This window comes from Vulpes vulpes, chromosome 6 (assembly GCF_048418805.1).
Source record: "Vulpes vulpes isolate BD-2025 chromosome 6, VulVul3, whole genome shotgun sequence".
Lineage (NCBI taxonomy): Eukaryota > Metazoa > Chordata > Mammalia > Carnivora > Canidae > Vulpes > Vulpes vulpes.
Window position 1 is genome coordinate 16104318 of NC_132785.1, and position 19410 is coordinate 16123727.

Genomic DNA, 19410 nt, shown 5'->3' on the forward strand with positions numbered 1-19410 from the left:
AATCAATGAGTAAGGTTTGCTTTTTACTGTGTCTATTCAAGATAGCCAGGCTTCTTCTCTAAGCTCCACAACAATGGATCTAGCCGCTTGAACTAGACTGCCTGCTTGATCCTTCCCCGGACTTAAGCCCTAACTCACTCAAGAGCCAAGCTAAGGGCAGCCCGGGTGGCTCAATGGTTTAGCGCTGCCTTCAGCCCAGGGCCTGATCCTAGAGTCCTGGGATCAAGTCCCACGTCAGGCTATCGGCATGGAGCCTGCTTCTCCCTCTGACTATGTCTCTGCCTCTCTCGGTGTGTGTCTCTCATGAATAAATAAAATCTTTAAAAAAAAAAAAAAAAGAGCCAAGCTAAAGCATAAGATCAGAAGTGAATAGTGAGAACTAGTGAGACAGCAGTTCAGTCAGCCGGTCAAGGAGAAAAAAGGCCAAGGAGAAATCTATAAGAAACAGTCATGTGTACATCTAAGACAAAGACAGGGGTAAGCCAGTCATCAGTGATCCACACAGGTAGTCAAAAAGTCTGACAGCAAGTTCTTGTCAAAGCTTTTTTTTTTAAGAAAAAAAAAAAAAAAAACCTCTTTATCCTGTATAAAGGCAAGGGTCCATCCCTGGAAAGCCTAACCAGGACCAAGCCATCCCAAGTCCAATAAAACCACATGACTAGGCAAGTAATTAAATATAGAGATTTATTGTTTTATTCCTTCAATGAAAAATTAGTGAAAATGCTTAACATGTACCACACAACATACCTAGAAGTAATTAACACATTGTCTCTTCCCTAAAGATGTTTAAACTGGTGAGAATGTCATATGGTGATATAGCTTTGATAAAAATACCTCACAAGACACTATGGTAACTTCCCAAGCCCAACTGCCAGGACAAGCAGAGAGAGAAATGGAGACAGAATGGAGAGAGAAGACTACAGTCTTCACAGTGGAGGAACCCATTTATTAACTTAAAATCAGAGCAAGATGTCTTCCAGAAGGACCTCTTAAAGCCTCCTTAGCAAATAAAGTACTCTTAGAACTTAGGGTAGAGGCTGTGGGTTGGCAATCTGCAAGGTCAGTCATAATGAAGGTAAGACGAGAAAGAGGAAGAAAAGATGTATAGTGCCCCAGAAAACATAATCAAATCTTAAATGTCCTAGAATAGCATTCAATAATAGAAAGGAGCAAGGTAGTAAAGCAAGCTACAACACGATTAACCTTGAAAATACGATGCAAAGTGGTCTTTTGTGACTAAATTCTTTATCATGACTCCATTCATAGGAGATGCCCCAATGAGGCAAGCTATAGACCAAGTAGCCTAGCCATTGCCCGAGGCTGGTGGAGTTGGGGCAAGTGGCTGCTTATAAGTAGGACATTTCTCTTTGGGTAATGGAAATGTTCTAAAATTGATTTCAGTGATGGTTGTACAACCCTGAATATACTAAAAACCATTCAACTGTATACTTTACATGGGTAAACTAGATGCCATATGAACTATATTTTAAGAAGGAATCCGCCATTGTATATTCTCAAAGATGTTCAATTGTAAAAATTGCACATGGTTTTATTATTAGTCATAAGCAGCCATTTGAAGGCTAAGTCCACACAGAAGTGTATGTTCTTTGTGGAACAAGATTCAAGCCATAGCTACAGCCCTGGCCAGCTGCGCATACTTGGGCAAACTGCGTACTTAACCTAGCTGACCCTCAGTGCAGTTGAGTGCTAAGATGAGGACAACATCTACCTTGCAGGGTTAGAAATTACATCCTCTCTGTAAGCGTTCCACATCACTACAATTTTCTAAATACTATTATATGGAAAACATTATCCAAAATAGTTCACATCAAACTTCTTTTCTTAGATATTATCCAGAGGAATAAAACAGAACATTCTAATTGATTTTTTTTCAATCCTGCATGTCAAAATCTAGGTCTCATTCAACTTTGCATGTCCACTTCATCCAAGTACCCAAGATGGTGCTTTGGATAACAAGGGTGCTAAACATTTTTTTGAATGCTGTGTTCTAGAATCTGTTTCATTTTAGATTAAAGGTGAATTTGAATTCAAAACCAGGTCAATAGCACACTCTGCTTTGTCCTATCATGCTTTCTTTTATATATATATTATTGTTTACTTGGGCCTCATTGCTGTTCTTGTTATCCTTTATACCATTAGCCAAGAGTTACAGTCAAAAAATCTATTTCTCAGAAATATGTACTTGAATAGACAAAAATTTACACATGTTAATTACTTATAAGCAAGATTACCAACAGACAGAACAGGAAGGCATGCTTGGCTCTCTCTTTTTTGAGCAATATTTTTTTTTAATATATGCATGAGATTTTAGTCTGGTTTACTTTAATTAGCAACTACATATTTCAAAAAAGCTGTAGGTCTTTAGCTACTTTTTTTTTTTACACCTCTTTTTGAAGTGTGCAATTCATCCCCAAAGAATGAGAGCTGATTTGAATGATTCAAAGTTGACTAACAATTTGTAATTAAACAAATTTTTTAAATTAACATAGCAACTAGTTCCTTTTACAACTTAAAAGCAAAAAATATCATGTATTTTTTTCTACCAGTTCTGCCTCTTATTTTAGCACTATAAAAAACAGCACATTTTCAAAACATGCAGGTTTTTAAGCAGTTTCAAAGGTATTAGCATAGCACACCATCCACATTACATGGTTAGTTAAGATTCACAACAAAAGAAATGTTGAGCATAACCTTACCATATCATCCGTCAATGTCCTAATATTTAAATGCTGCAAATGAAAGAAAAACCAATCATATCAGTAATTTATAAAAGTTTTTATTTTAGTTAATAGAATATATTTTAAAATTCTACAATGCTACGTTGAACATAAATTCCCGACAGTCTAATAAAAATGAATCATATATTGTTTGTTTCTTAAATTATATATTGCTTTAATCACCTTCTCAAAAAGATGGACAAAAGATACACTGAATGTGGTAGTTTCCCAAGATTTCTTGGACTTGCAAACCTGACAAATTAGAAACCTATGCCTCAATAAATCTATAGTCCCAATTAGCAATATTAGTTTCCATTAAGTATATGGAGTTAGAACACAATGGATAAGGAGACTTAAAATGCAGGGGGGGGGTGTGGAATGTGAACCATAAGACAGTGAAACTTTAAATCTGCCATTAGCATGCAGCCTAGTAGATAATGAAGTACTTTGCTGGCTTAATTAACTTAAACAATTCTAGTAACGAAGAGAGTACTGGAATGACTATTTGCATCTTTAACATCAGTTTGATTTATCACCAGTGGTGACAGTAGACACTTTTCAATTTCATTGCTAGTTTCTTTGAGAACCCTTTTGCTGATTTCCCTGCTAGACAAACATAAGGCCACTTTAGAAAGTGAATAAATTAGTTTCTTACAAAGTGGTGTTCAAAAGAAAAACTATTTAGGGGAAAAAAGAAGGCCAGAAATCTAAGTTTTATAAATTCCAGAGTCAAGGCAAGATTTTGTATTCAAGGAGCTGGAATCAATTTCCAATGCTCCCTCATCTTATTCAGTAGCATTAGATCTTTTAAAAGGGCAGAAAAGGGTCAAGTGCATTCCTAAATAGATCCGATTTTAGAAGTATAAAAGGACATGTGTTAGCATTCATCTTCTAACAGCCTGAGTGGCAGTAAACTCAGCATTGATGGAATGAAATTTGTCATTTGTGTCTGTATACTGGAAAACACCTTTATGCTCATCAATCGATCTCAGTGACAATCCAGATTAAAAAATTGTATGGGGCAAATCACTATCACAGATTCTCTTCCTCTTTGACCAAGACATTCCTTCCTCTAGAGCAGAGAATATACTAACTGGAGGGGCACAGAACGATCTTTGTGTCTAACCAAAGCTAAATAATTGACCACACTTACCAGCCATGCCACTAGCTTCTAGCCTAAACTCTTTGTTAAACTGAGAGCAAAGAAGGGATAAGACTAAATTAACAGAACTAGTACTGAATTCTGGGGTAGAATTTGTCTTTAGTGTTACCTTCACCTTCAGCCCTTGAAAATAACAAGCAACCACAGAAGTCTGTAAGAGTCTGTACAGAGTCTGTACTCCTGGGCAGGACTGTAAGATTTCTGAGGTACTCAGGGCCACAGTATCCTCCCACAGACCATTATTAAAATCAAACCCCAGCCCACCTACGTCTCTAGTTCACAGAAAAAGTTGCAGTGGAAAGGCTGGGTGGGGTACCCTTCCCTCTAAACTGCTTGCTGTGTGCTTTGCCAGCAGAGATTTCCAGCCCACTGCAAGTGGCTAACCACCTCTCTATTCTTTAGCCAGCAGAGATTTCCACCCCCATCACAAGACACATCACACCTGAAAGTGGTCATTTCACCTTCCTCTCATGAAACAAGAGAAATATGGCCAACTACGAACTCATGGCATTCTAGGTGGCCTAACACTTAAGAAATAAGGCCAAAGAAAAAGGATCCGGCCGGAATACTGCTTAGAAAAGTATGTCATGGTAAAGAAAAAACACCTTCTTACACCAATGGAATATTCCCAGATACCAGTTTGAGTTGCTTGAGGAAAATGTCAAAAGCGATGTTGAGAGAACTAAGACAATTTTAAGGGAAATGAGAGCAGAGCCCAAGCAAGATTTATGATCTAAAAACTACATAAAAGATATGGAAAATAAAGTACCAGACAGGAAAAGTGGGGGGTGGAGGTTACAGGACACAATATACAGAAGACAAATATACCCAGAAACAACATTTTCTGTCTAACTTCGAAGGCCTAACGCTGAGCAGCCCTTTCAAGTCAAAGTCGGACTCATAACTTTCAGAATGGTACAGTCACCCTCATGTAGAAACAAGACGCGTAAGATCCATTTCTGGGGTCATAACTTCTTTTGATCCTTGAACCATCTCACTGAGAATCTAGCTTTTAGGGGGATCCCTGGGTGGCTCAGCAGTTTGGCACCTGCCTTCGGCCCAGGGCGTGATCCTGGAGTCCTGGGATCGGGTCCTGCGTCAGGCTCCCTGCATGGAGCCTGCTTCTCCCTCTGCCCTCTGCCCGTGTCTCTGCCTGTCTCTCATGAATAAAGTAAAATCTTTAAAAAAAAAAAAAAGAGAGAGAGAGAGAGAGAGAGAGAATAGCTTTTATTTTTTTAAGCATTTTTTCTTTTTTAAAGATTTTCTTTATTTATTCATGATAGTCACAGAGAGAGATAGAGAGAGGCAGACACACAGGCAGAGGGAGAAGCAGGCTCCATGCAGGGAGCCCGACGTGCCGGGTCTCCAGGATCACACCCTGGGCCAAAGGCAGGCGCCAAACCACTGCGCCACCCAGGGATCCCGAGACTCTAGCTTTTAAAAGGACTCCATTTGTTCAATGCTTTAGTTGTTTTTTTAAGAACTATGTAGGCAAATACATACGCCCAGTTACTAACTATATTACACACAATCTTTTACAAAAAAGAGCGTGATGAATTATGACAGAACTATAATGCAGGGGTAAGTAAGAAAACTCAAAGGGACCCAAGTGCAGGAAGTTTAACAGTCTGAGAGAAAAGAAAGAAGCCAAGATCAAGTTCATTATTCTTCCTCTGCAACACACTTGCCTATCAATTCTCCCACTATCCACACCACGATCCAGAGAAGCCAGTAGGCCAGGAAGAGACAGTGAATGCAAGGACCCATGACAGGACCAGATACTAACAGAGCAGACAGGTGGAAAACCAATCTAAAAATTTGGTTCTGAGATGCCTGGGTAACTCAGCGGTTGAGCGTCTGCCTTTGGCTCAGGTCGTGATCCTGGGGACCTGGGATGGAGTCCCGCATCGGGCTCTCTACATGGAGCCTGCTTCTCCCTCTGCCTATTTCTCTGCCTCTGTGTGCGTGTGTCTCTCATGAATAAATAGAATCTTTAAAAAAAAAAAAAGGGGGGGGGTGGGGAGGAAGAGAAACATTAAAGGGAAGCAGATAGGAACACTTGAAAAATAACCCAATAGCAACCTTTAGGGTTATATTCGTACCTACAGACACACACAGAAATTGAAAGCATACAGTTTTACACCTATTAAAACATTCATACCTAAATGTGATTCTATGACCTTTAGTTTCGTTACCTGGTCTATGATTGTTTAGGTGTCATTAATGTTTTATGGTAATGGAATAAATCAAACTGGCAGTAATTTCAAAAAAACAGTTCTGTATACAGAACCATTGGTAATTGATTAAGCTGTGGTACTAAAGCACATTCGGGCTCCTTTCCCAGGCTGAAAAACTCCTCTTTCCTCCCATGTTCCTACATTGCTCAATTTGCTAATTCTATTTCTAAAAGTAAAGAGCACCTCATATAGATAGGAAACAATGTTTTCTGCTAATGACTGTTCCTAGGATGAATGGTCAAGCGGATCACTCTGGAATTGAAAGAGAAAAGTTCTTTATAGGTTTTTTTTTGGGGGGGGGGGGATCCTATGTTCTTTTGAAGAAAAAAAAAATACAGAACATAGATCTCTATATTCACATTTAAGCAAGGCATCAAAGCCTTTATTGAAGGCCATACATGCTGTCAAAAAATAGATCTAGAGCTTTCAGAGCACTCCATGAAATGCTGTAAATATCAAGGGTATGAAGAAATAGTCCTTCTCTAACCAACTTAGTTTACAAGGACGTAAACAAGACCACATAAACTATACAATACAAAGCAACATACAAACCCAAGGTCCACATACATACACACACACACACAGAGAGAGAGAGAGAGAGAGAGAGAGATTCTAAGCTGTAGCCCAAGACTTCTGGCAAATTTTATATTTTCTTTCATTGGTTAGCACATTGGAACTAGCAAGGAGCAAAGGATTTGTCCATTCATGTCATGAGGTGTGTGGAAGCTACCATCAAGTGTCAAGCTAGCAAGTCTTGATCACTGTCAAAGCCAAATACATGGTGATATTTAAAAAGATTTTTAGCTGTTGCAATTTAACTTCATTAATTTACATCCTTCTGGTCATTACGAGGAACCACTAACAGGAGGAAAACCTGTAAGATTAAAGCCTCTGAAGGCACCTGACTCAGACTAAATTTTCATAAACTAGACACTCTCAGCCACCTGGTTTTCACCTTGTTAAGTGTGCACTAGAAGCACACCAAGACTTTCTTTGTGAAAGATGACAAGGTCTCAGCTTCTCAAGATGCTGATTCAGTAGGGGGCTGAGGAGCCTGCGCACTAGAGACCCTGAGGGCAATGCAGCACCCAGTGCAGGACCAGTGAGAAACCCTGCTCCACGCGCCACCGCCACCGGAACCAGCCCTTAAAATCCCCTTGGCCTGCACACATTCCAATTTCTTGACTTGTGGCTTGGAAACCGGTGTCCCTGAAACAAGCTAAATGAAGGGTACAGGTAGGAAGTACAAGAAGTTTTCAAAGAAGTGAGAAACACTGAGCTGGTAAAATCTGGACAGGTTTTACTGCCATGTAATGACAGGCACCAATTAGTACTGTTCTAAGACAATTTGACACTCTCTAGTGTGTAGGGTGAATTACTGCATCACTTATTCAAATGCTTAATCTATCTCTAAAGGTACAATAATTCAACCTCATAGCATATATTTGGTACTAAACTATCAAAGCTTGCTCATTAGATCAAGCCATGACATGACATTATTTGCTTGTCAAAATAAATCAGTAACGGGTTAATGACACAAAGTTATAACCAAAAAAAAGGATCAGTATTCTTTTAATCATAAGATGTGGGTGAGGTGATGTTAAAGCACTGCTCACACTTGCCTCAAATTCCAGATTATTCCTTTCCACCAGCATACTAACATGTACTTTATCCTAACATTATTTCTGGTCCACGAAACCTGTTTGTTTTAAAGTCAATACCAATTGTAAAGATGGCAGGAATGTAAAGGAATAGTACTCATCATGACACTAACCATAACTACAGAGCCTAAAGGTTCATTTCCCAGGCAACTAAACATATCTAGATGTGAAAATATTCAAGGGCTCCATATTTAACATCTCAGAAGCGTCCAAAAATAATACTGAAGCTTTCATAGCACCAAGGATAGAGTAGAGCTGGCTCTTTGATAATGTAAAACAAACAAACAAAAAAAGCTTTTAAGTTGACTGGCTCTTCATGTGGTCCTATTTTTAGTTCCAGGCAGAGACAAGAGAGAGAGATTAGGGACAGGAGAAAATAAGTAAAAGCTCTCTAGCTACTTTTAATCTGTTCATTTATTCAAACCCCACCTATCTCAGAAAGATAGACACCTGGCCATAATCCCGGGCTTCTCTACTCTTACCCACGGCAGAATCCAACCTCCCTTCTCCATAATTCCTTCTTCGGGAAAGAAGAGTCATCAAGAAAAATTACCTTTCAGACAGAGACATCATTCAAGCATTCATAGAAGTGAAAAAAATTCATTTCTAAGAGAAAAAGTTTTTAAAAGGATCAAAAGGCAGCAACATAACTGCTAGAAAACCACCACCTCCCTAGAAAAATTATCAAATTGTTACTTGAACCTCAGTCCTAGATGATATCACAGGAGCTGAGCACCAAACAAGTCTTTTTTTTTTTTTTTTATTCTAATAGAACTCCAATGTTCTTTTTCCTTCAATAAACTTCAACCCTGAGGTAAAATTAAAAGGAAAACAGAATGGCTAATTCTAGTAACAGCTTTAATACCTATTTTAATATCTATTTTAAGAGATTCTCCTCAGCCGTTCCATTTCTTTTTACCTCTACTCCCAGATCAAAAACTCCTCTGCAAGAAGTCCAAGGAAAGGCAATTCAAGTCTCTGAACAACTCTACAAGTTGGTTTAGTTCTAGGTCACCAGAATCCAAGACCTTTGTAGTCATCTGGAGAAGTATTTTAAGTATTCACTATAGGAAATGGCCCTAAAGCTTCCAGATTTACCTTGAGGCTTACCTACATGACTGGGTTATTTCTGAGCATGATTCAGTCTCCTAGAGGTCTTGTCCAAGACACAAATGTAGACTGAATATTCGTGAAGCTAACAGCACCATGAATCATTCATTCCCTATCTGTTCAAGAAGGATTTTGTTTTTTTTACATTCTGGCATCACCATAAGGAAATTAAGTTTTGTTGAATCTTTTTAGAGAGTGATCTGGTGAAATAAATCCTATGGTCACATTCTTTAGCCTTGTAATTCTACATGAAGAATCTAGAATTAGAAAATAACACCAGAGAGTTGTACACAAATACTTGTCAATATAGAGTTTATCTTAAATAGCTAAAATTATCAACCTAAAACTTCCCAGAATGTGGGAATGATTAGATAACCATAGTCCTGACATATGAACTATAATGACATAGGAAAATGCTCACAATTGTTACATGGAAAAAAACCTTGCATTTAAAATTGCATATGCAATATAATTCCACTCCATTAATCATTAATATACATTCTTATGAAAAAAAAAAAAAGACAGGAACCATTTAAGTTTATATACCTGGATTGTGGGATTTGGAGCAATTTTCCCCCCATATTTTCCTGTATTTTCCTAGTTGTCTAGAATAGGCTTACTTATTTTTATAATGAGAAAAGCTTTTTTACATCACAATGGATAATATGTTCCACACCAAGCAGAAAATACAGATAAGTTCCTTTTCAAATAATAATGTATGTAGTAAAAGTAAAAAAAGAAGAAAAAAAAACCCTAAAAAATCTAATACTGTAAACACAGACTGTAATAGGATAGGGGTTTTTCAATGCATATTTTCAAATATGTCAGAATACATTAAGCACATTATTCACTGGTTTTGTAATTCACATATATAAATTAACCAATTTCAAAAAGCTCCTTGGTTTTGTGAATTATTGATGTTGTCACCTGCTAGAGACTTAATTCCAAGAAAAATATACGAATCACTACATCACAAGCACAAATCCTTTTGACACAAATTCAATTTCTGTGGCAATAATATATTGACTTAGCTTTATTTTTCTATTTTATGACACTTATTAATGGCAGAGATAAAAGAAATCTATCATTTTTCTTTATTGTAAATGTAAACGATCTCATGCTATGTTGAGGATGTTAAGGTAAATACCACTCACCTGATAACTTTTTAATGCAAACAAGGACATGGTACCAAAATAAAATAGGATTTAGGATTTTAAGCAAAACCTAATCTCATACTCCTAATCTTCTTCCTGCACAATTAGGCTGCCAACATGAGCAAAACACTACATTAAAAATGAAGAGGACTTGGTCCCTGCCCTTAGAAGCTTAAAACTAAAAGAGCAGCAAGATAATAACCACAACGAGACAGCTGAAAGAAGCACGTATCAGAAGTGTTCAACAGTGACCAGAAGGCAATGCAATCTCTTCTTGCTAATTACACATGCTTACTACATACATGCTATTAACAGGCAAATCTTATAGCCACGATTGAAGACTAAAGTCAAATTAATCTTTAGCATGATTTGGATAAAACGTGGAACACAAAATTTCCTCTTCTGACAGCATAACAGAATCCTAAGGCATGCGCTCAACCAATGTTTATTAAATATTACTATATTCTTGATAAGAGGTACACTAGTAAATAAAAAAAGGACTCCTGTCCTAAAGGAACTTTTTTTTTTTTAAGATTATATTTATTTGACAGAGAGAGCGCGCAGGTGAGCACACAAGCAGAGGGAGTGGCAGGCAAAGGGAGAAGGAGAAGGAGATTCCCCACTGAGCAGGGAGCCTCATGTGGGGCTTGATCCCAGTACCCTGGGATCATGACCTGAGCTGAAGGCAGCTGCTTAACCCAGCCACCCAGACGCCCCAGAACTTTCCTTCCATTGGGGAAGAACACAATAAACAAGTTACAGAGGGTGTTAGAAGGGGCCACTTGTTACGCTAAAAAGAAGAGCAGCCCAAGGTTAGGGGAGGCCAGAAAGCAAGGTGGGAGTGTTTGCAGTTTGCAATTTTCAATGTGGGGAGCTGGGACCAGCATAGGTGTGACTGATAAAGTGGCGTTGGAGCAGAACAGAAAGCGGACTCAGGGCAGCTGTGTGGACTTGGAGGAAGGAATCTCCGAGGAAAAACAGCCCCCAGACAGGAACGAGTCTAGGGTGCGCAAGGAACAGGGAACCAGTGCAGCTACAGCAAGACAAGTCAGAAGAAAGGGAGGGCACTGCAGCAGGTGGGCGCCAGACCATGTCAAGGCCAGGGGCTTTTTTATTCCCCTAAGGGAACAGTCACAAACACAAGAAGTATAAAAACACGCTATGAATAATCAACTTAACCAGTAAACAAGAGTTGTATCCGCACATGATGCAAAATGCCCCAGAGGAAACACAAGCAACAGGGCTGCTCTCAACCAATTCGTTCAGGGCTCTTTAAGTGGCTTGTTGGCTCACTTACTAAAAAGTATTAGAAATACTTTCAAAACTCTGTAAAGACCACAAAGGCATTTTTGGGGACCAACTCGGCTAGTTCTATTGTATTCACAAAATTACTGTTTTTTAAATGCAGAATTAGTTATGGGGGGGGGGGAGCAGGGGAGTAGTCGAAGGAATAGCCAAGCACATTTGGAGAAAGAAAGTTAGAAAAAAAGGTATAATTACAGCAGTTTCCTTACAGCATAATCCCCCAGACCCCACCGGAGCCTGAGCAATAGCCCTAGGGTGTCCTCCCACAAGGTGTCCACAAATGGTCAAGTGCCCATCTAAGCCCTGCCACAGGGTCCTTCTCGGACAGCATCTCCTCTTTGCCCTTTCCCCTCTGACACTTTTGTAAACAATTCCCCTGTTAAACTGACCCACCAGTGTTTCTGTTTCTTTTCTGGGTTCTGACTGAGACACTACTCTAGTCCCTTGCTCCTCAATACCTGCGCTCAGACTGTTTCTGTTATCCTGCACCTCAACTACTCACCTTTCAAATGCCGCCTGCTTCAGGAAGATTCTCTAACTTTCCCACAGCATGCCTCTCCTGGGGCTCTTATATACTGCCCTGTGTTCCCCAGGTAGAGGCTAACAGCCTGGGTTCTAGACGCAAACTCACCCAGTTTGGAATCCAGCTTGGATACTGATCAGCTATGTGACCCTGGGCTCTCTGAGCCTCAGTTTCTCCTGGTACCAGGATAACAGAAAGCACCTGTCCCCATAGGCTTGTTAGGAGCCTTAGTTGGAGAGGCCACATCAAGTTCACATCGTACGACACCTGGTAGTGAAGAGGCTTTAATAAATGTTAGCTAACACCCCACCAGCATCACCTTGGTTCAGGTCACCATGATTGTCCTCAAGGCCACATCCAATAGTCTCCTCCCACTGGGCACTGAAGTCATCCTCTAATCCACTTAAATCCATTTGTTATTGATGTAAATGTGTGCAGGTCCCCCTCCCAAACTGAGCAGGGGCTCCTGAGATGTTTGTCAGGGTCATTTTGCCAGCAGCTCTTATTTGCTGGGTGTCAGTTATACTGGACCATTCTCTTTACAGTTGCTGAGGTCTCTCACGTGTTGTCATTTTTCTTTGGAGCTGAGAACTCAAGCAGTGACAGTTGCCCAATGCCATCCCCAGGACCTAGACTTCAGGACACGGACAAGCTAGATGGGTGAATGAGATGGGAGGTAAGCAAACATACTGAATAGATATATATAAACCTGTGGTAAGGGTGGGTCACCCTTCATTATCATCAAGAAATGATATGAAAAAAAAAAATGATGAGCCCACCTATCTTCATCCAAATCTCTTTGTTTACAATTCCCTTGAATCACAAACATTGTTCGCAGTTTATGTCTTTCATTTTCTTTTTTTTTTTTTTACTTTGTTTTATTTTTAATATGCCAGGGGCCCTATTTCCCTCATCTTTGAGCCCCTAGACCTACTACAGGGAACATTTTAGGTCAGGGTTTTCAACCTGACCACAAAAGAGAATCAGCTGAAAAGTTTTTGTTTTCTTTCCTTGAGTAATCTTCCAAACCAACTATATCAGAATATTCAAAGGAGAGCCTGTCATAAAGCTCCCCCAAGTGACTGTAATGTGCAATCAGGGTTAAAAACCACTGACCTGGACAAATTCTTCTGAACTCAGTCTTCCAGTGCCAAGACTATCATCAAGGAATCTCCAAAGACCCATATGTGTAGATATGGTAGATATTGTTGGTTTCTCTGCCTCATGCACAAAGTCCCTTCTCTATGTCACAGGGATGGACCCGAGTCTTCACTGTTATTTGTGAGCTGGGCCTGACCCCAGATGTGAGCAAAGCTCAACCCTTAAATCCAAACAGAGCCAATCAAATCCTCACTCTACCAGAAATCGGTATTTGGAGATAAGAACGAGAATCTGTTCTTGCATGAGCCAAGAGCATGTATATCTGGAACTGGTAGGCTCTGGGCTTGGCTATGTGAAGATCAAAGTAGAACCTGTACTCTGCAGAGCTACAACAATGGAGCAAATGCCTAGTAGGAAGCAAAATAAGGCTGTATGACCCCAGAAAAGAGAATGAGAGAAGCTGCCAGCTTTCAGTTCTTGGTTCCAAACTCTTGGGAGGACAAGCTACACTTAACTGTGCTTGATCCAAGAAGATACCACCCCTCCTTGTCTTTACAATTGCCCTTTTCAATTTCAAACTAGATATTGTACAATAATCTGTTTCTTTAAGCCAAAAAAGCCTCTGAGAGAAAACCCAAGACCTCCCTCAATACCCATATGATATAGCTCACCTCATCACTACTAACATCACTTCCTGAGCACTCTTCATGATTACTGATATACCCAACAATCCTATTTAATTAGCCATTATCCCCATCTTAGAGATAAGAAAATGAAGTGTCACAGAAGTGATTTGCCTGAGTGAAAAGTGGCCAGGCTGGAAATGGGACCTTGGTCACTTGACTCCAAAACCCAGACTCATTCACCTTCTCTCAGTCCTCACCGCTATGATGGGACAGCTGCTGTTATCAAATCTAGGGATGGAAGTGGATATGAAGCAGTTTCTGAGGGAAAGAAATTTGAAAATGAAATCTTAACAAGAAAAATGAGCATAATCCCAACTCGATGATTATTAAGTATTGTAACACTGACCACAAAGTTGTATCTTAAAAGTTCAGCTAAGTGAATATAAGAAACTGGGGGTGGTAGGGGATTGTGATTTCTACAAACTAATAAGAATATATTTTGCTTGGGAGTTTCCCCATTTATGTCTTAAAGTTGCTCTCTTAACTGTATAATAGAGATGGAATGAATAGTTTATTTCCAATTTGTAGAATTTAATCTGCAGCATATACCACAAGCCATATAAAACTATGCCCTCCCAATTCAGGCTAAAACATAAGCCACAAACATATCCATGTTCAAAAAAAAACCATATCCAAATAAAAAATTACAGGGCAATAGCTAATCAAAGAAAATTAAGGTTTTTTTAAATTATTGATGGAGTCTGAACTCTTTATAAAAACTAAATCACTGCAAAGTTCTCTTGCATAATTTGATTACTACTTTTTGTTACTATTGTCTACACTGGTTTGTCACTGAAAATTAGCCCAAAGTATGATTGTATATTACAAAATTAACATCTGAAAAACAAAGAAAAAGAGCACAATCCCAACTCTTACATGCAGTCCTAGTATTATCCATAAAATGTAGTTCATTGTACATTTCTTCTAGAAATATTAACCAAGCTGGATATAGTTAGGATCTAAGAGAAGCAGACAACATGCTAAGCCTGGCACAAAAAAACCTATGAGGGACGCCTGGGTGGCTCAATGGTTGAGCGTCTGCCTTTGGCTCAGGGTCCTAGGATGGAGTCCTGCATCAGGCTCCCCACAGGGAGCCTGCTTCTCCCTCTGCCTCTATCTCTGTGTCTCTCATGAATAAACAAACAAAATCTTTATTTAAAAAAAAAAAAAAAAAAGACCTATGAAACGCAACAGCTGCCCTGAAGCTGCTACCCTAATCCAGTAGGCTCCAGAGAAAAACATGAAGAGCTGGGTCACTTATTTTCTCTTTCTCGTGATTCAAAAACTATTACCACTGTCCTGCGAAGGCTGCCCACACTGAAATACAGAGGATCCTCATCTTAATGCTTTTTGCACTTGTCATCCAGAGAAATTTTGAAAAATAAATCCATGAATGGGATTAAATACAGAGTAGCCCAACACTGCACCAAATTTGCACTGTGTCATATCACAACACAGTGAAATTCCAACACATAGCATTCTATGTCACAAGTTAGGTTTTCAGCACCCCAATTTCTGCATTCAAACTGCAACCTCAAGCAACTACAGCCTAAATTGCCCTTGGCAACCTTCCAGCAACGTCAAAATTCAACACTCTAACAATAACCCAAGTCTATTTGTAAAGGACTTCTAAAAGTACATAGTTTCATGTTGATAATCGTACCATTCAAGGACACCAATAAAACAGAACAACAAGGATCATGGGCAAGTCCTCAGCTGACAGCCATAGCCACAGGGTACCCAATGATCCTAATAACCTAGTACAAATTATTGAAGACTGCACATCTAGCAAGGGTGTGAAGATTATCCTCCCTATTTATTTTCTTTTTGAATATAATTGACAGCATTGTGTAAGTTTAAGGTGTACAAAGTGTTGATTTCATACATTTATATATTGCAGTGATTACCATCATAGCATTAGCTGATGCCTCTATCACATCACATTGTTACTTATTTCTGTAGCGAGAACATTTAAGATCTGGTCTCTCAGCGATTTTGCAGTAGATGATACGATACCTGTTGACTCTAATCACTATGCTGTGCATTTGAGATCTAGAACTTAGGTTCTAGTTGGAAGTTTATAACCTTTAAAATCTCCCCAATTCCCCCATCCCTCTCACCTTCCCTGGCCCCCAGTAACTACCATTTTTCTGTCTGTTTGTCCAAGTCTGGCTTTTTTAGTTTCCACACTATAAGTGATATCATATAATATGTCTTTCTCTGTCTGGCTTATCTCATTAAGCATAATATCTTCCAGGTCCATTCATGTTGTCACAAAGGTCAGGATTTCCTTCTTTCTCATAGCTGAATAATATTCAATTGTGTATGTGTATATCTACTGCATCTTTTTTTATCCAATCATCTGTTGACAGACATTTAGATTGTTTCTATACCTTGACTACTATGAATAATACTGCAATAGACATGGGAGTGCAGATATATCTTTGAGATCTTGATTTCATTTCCTTTGGATAATATATTCTGTGGGACTGCTGAATTATATAGTAGTTCTATTTATAATTTTTTGAAGAACCTCTATATTCTTTTCCACAGTGGCTGAACCAATTTATAGTCCCACCACCAGGGCATATAAAGTGTTCCCTTTATATCCTCACCATCATTTGTTATCTCTTGTCTTCTTGATGACAGCCATTCTAACAGGTGTGATCCCACACCTGGTTCTGTCATGGCTGATGTTGTTTTGCTCATAAACTTATCATTGATGGTGGCAAGTGCATCATCTTGCCCAGAATAAGATGTGCATGTTATCCAACAGGACTAAATCATCACATCACCAGCAGGCAGTCTGACTTAGGGGAGAAGACACTGAGGGCCACAGGCAGTCCCTTTAAAAAGGAACATAGGTCAAAGTTTGTCACTGGCCACCAGCTACATATGGCTATTTAAATTAATTCAAATTAATCCAAATTAAAAATTCAGCTCTTTGGTAGCATTACCCTCATGGAGCTAGTGACTATCAAACTGGACACAGAAGAACAGAGTATATCATCACAGAAAGTCCTACTGAAAAACACTGACCTAGGTAGTAGTAAAAGCTAAAGAAATGGACAAGCTCATGCTGAAAGGAGGTGTAAACTGGAAGATTACTTGAGACAGTATTTAGGAACACTAATTTAAAAGGGTGCAAGGAGAGATGAGCAAAGATCAGAAGAGAAGAACGTGTCACAGCAAAGGTTTCAAGAAGTGAGGGCAGTGCTAAAACTGTCAAGAAGTCAAGTAAGATGAAGTTTGAAAATCAGCCACCAGGTTGGCAACAGTTGATCTGCCAAAACAATTTCAGTGGAATGAACAGAAGCAAAGGCAACGTTGAGGAGCCAATGGGAGGTCGCTGAATCCCTCCTCAATGAGAACACTCTACCCTTCCCCAATGCCATCATAATAGCAGCAACAAGCTAAGAGCTGTTTAATACTTATGTGTCAACACCTATTCTAACACATTAAATCATCACATCTAATGTACAAAATAGGTACTGATGTTCCCATCTCATAGATGAAGAAACAAACAAACAAAAAAAAAAAAAAAAACACAGTAATTCCCCAAGGTCACACAGCTACCAAATATGGAGCCAAGATTTTAATCCAGGTTAATTTTAGAAGCGGAGTCCTTCAAGGTGACACAAAGTGGACTCCTGGGTGACACCTCCCATTTGTTGGTTCACACCTCTCTTCACACCAGACTGAATGTGAGCCTCCTGAAGACAAGGACCAAACTTGTGCTATATCTGTGCTATATTTAGTATGAAGAGCATTCAAATATTTAATGAATAAGTGAAAAGAACTAATGGAATATAAGAGAAGGAAGCAGAGCATGGCGTTCAGAGGGGGAGAAGGGCCAAGAGAAAGTCGGAGAGGGAGGCTGGTTTTGCTTCTGCCTTTTCTTTTATAATGGGAGGCATTGAAGCATCCTTAGAGAATGCAACCTATAAAGAATGAAGCATACCTAATGGAACGGGACTGGGTCAAGAACAGGGGTAAAGGGATTAACCTTGAACAGGAAAACAGACATTTCTTCTGTGGATATTGGAAGGGAAAGGAGGGAGTGCTGCAGATATAGAAGATTACAGGTGCAGACAGCAGGAAATTGAGCAAGTTCAAGCAAAACGGCCTTTATTTTCTCTCTGAAGAAGGTGTCAAGGTGAGCGCTAAGAGTGAGGCATAACTATCTCTAAGATCTTTTAAGCGAAAGCTGTGGAATGTTCCCGTGTGGGTACAAGTGGGTATTTTACACATACACACAGAATATCATTAAAGGATACAAAAGAAATTAATAGAAGTCACCATGGCCTCTGTTCGGGGAAAAAGCTGAATTGGTGGTCTGGGACGTAAGGAAGTCTCGGTGAATCTCGCTCTGTACTGCTACACTGCTGGCCTTTTCAAGAGGTGCATACATTACTTTTTCAATTTAAAAAACTATTTGCAACAAAAAGGAATCAGGCCCATAGCGAAGGTAAAGAGAGTGCTGATAACGGTTAAGCATAAATGTTACGAGAAATGGAAAAGAAGGTAACCAAAGAGCTAGTTCAGAGCTCTAACCCTGGAGTTAGGCTGGCTGTGCTGGTAGCCATCACTCCCTACGCCCCGCTAGGGCAGCTCAGGAAAATCCCCACACCCTTCTCCCTGCCTCAGTTCTACTATGTCCAGCACAGGGGTGGTGAGAGTGCCTACTTCAAAGCAGTGAATTAGGATTGATTAAAATGGTGCCCAGCCCACTGGGAGAGCTGAATAAATGTAGCTATTGTGATGATGATTATTATCTAGCAGCTTTGAGGACCCAGCTCATCAGTGGGCCCAGAGATCCTGAGTGTAAGGGAATCAGTTCACAGAGCTGGGAGGGTTTCCACCCTGATGCAGCAGCCCACTTCAAGACCCAAGACCCAGGAGAGCCTGTGGGATTGCTCCAGGCTTGGAGATCTGAGGCAAATGGACAAGGAAACCAGAGGTTCTGTTATTTACTTCCAGTCTACCTTATGTAGGTTGAAGGAGGCAAGGAATGTGAAGGCATCCTAGTTCAAAAGTTTCAGGGTTACTTTCATGGAGTGTGGATATAGTGTGGAACAGAAGTCAGCAGGAAACTGACAGAGGCGGAAGAGGCAAGGAAGGGGCTGGAGGGCCAGATGAAACAGAAAGGAGGGGGCTATCTATGTCCAGGAGCCAGACCTCTTGGTGTGTTCCCCACTTGAATTAAGGTTGGGTTCCTGGACACAATGCAGGTATCTAGCAGGAATGCAGGGAGAAAGGGAGGTAGGAAGGTGAAAAGAATGGTCAAAATGCAGCTAATAACTGAGATCCTGTCACATCTCCTTCAAGATGACCAGCCCTAGAGAATGCAACACTACAGATGAGATTCCCCCCTCTACTCTGGTATCTGAGAAAGAATCAAAAGAGTAAAACTCATAATAGCTGTCATGTATTAACCTCTAGGCACTGTGCCCAAGCTACAGAAACACACATTACCTCAACTGTTCCTCACAACAATCTCTAAGAGGACATGCTGCAGTTATCTATTCCATTTTACGGATAAGAAAACTGAGGCACAGAAGTTCATTAATTGGCCCAAGGATACACAGCCATATTTGAATCCACTGAATCCATTCTAAGCCCTTTTAATCACAGTGGGGCTCTGAAGCCACACTGCGGGCCCCTGGAGGAGCCTGAAGTGAAGGGGCAGGTTCAGGTCTCCAATGACCCAGATAGGTTTCTGGTAGCCTCTAC

The 19410-nt window shown here is 39.9% G+C and overlaps 1 protein-coding gene across 1 annotated transcript in view; it reads right to left on the reverse strand.

Moving 5' to 3' along the window:
• DIAPH3 (diaphanous related formin 3) overlaps positions 1-19410 on the reverse strand; it is a 490845-nt gene that overhangs the window by 460279 nt on the left and 11156 nt on the right. The window contains exon 2 of the mRNA XM_026009631.2: positions 2718-2750. Coding sequence (XP_025865416.2) covers positions 2718-2750 — 33 coding nt within the window. The remainder of the gene's footprint in view (positions 1-2717; positions 2751-19410) is intronic.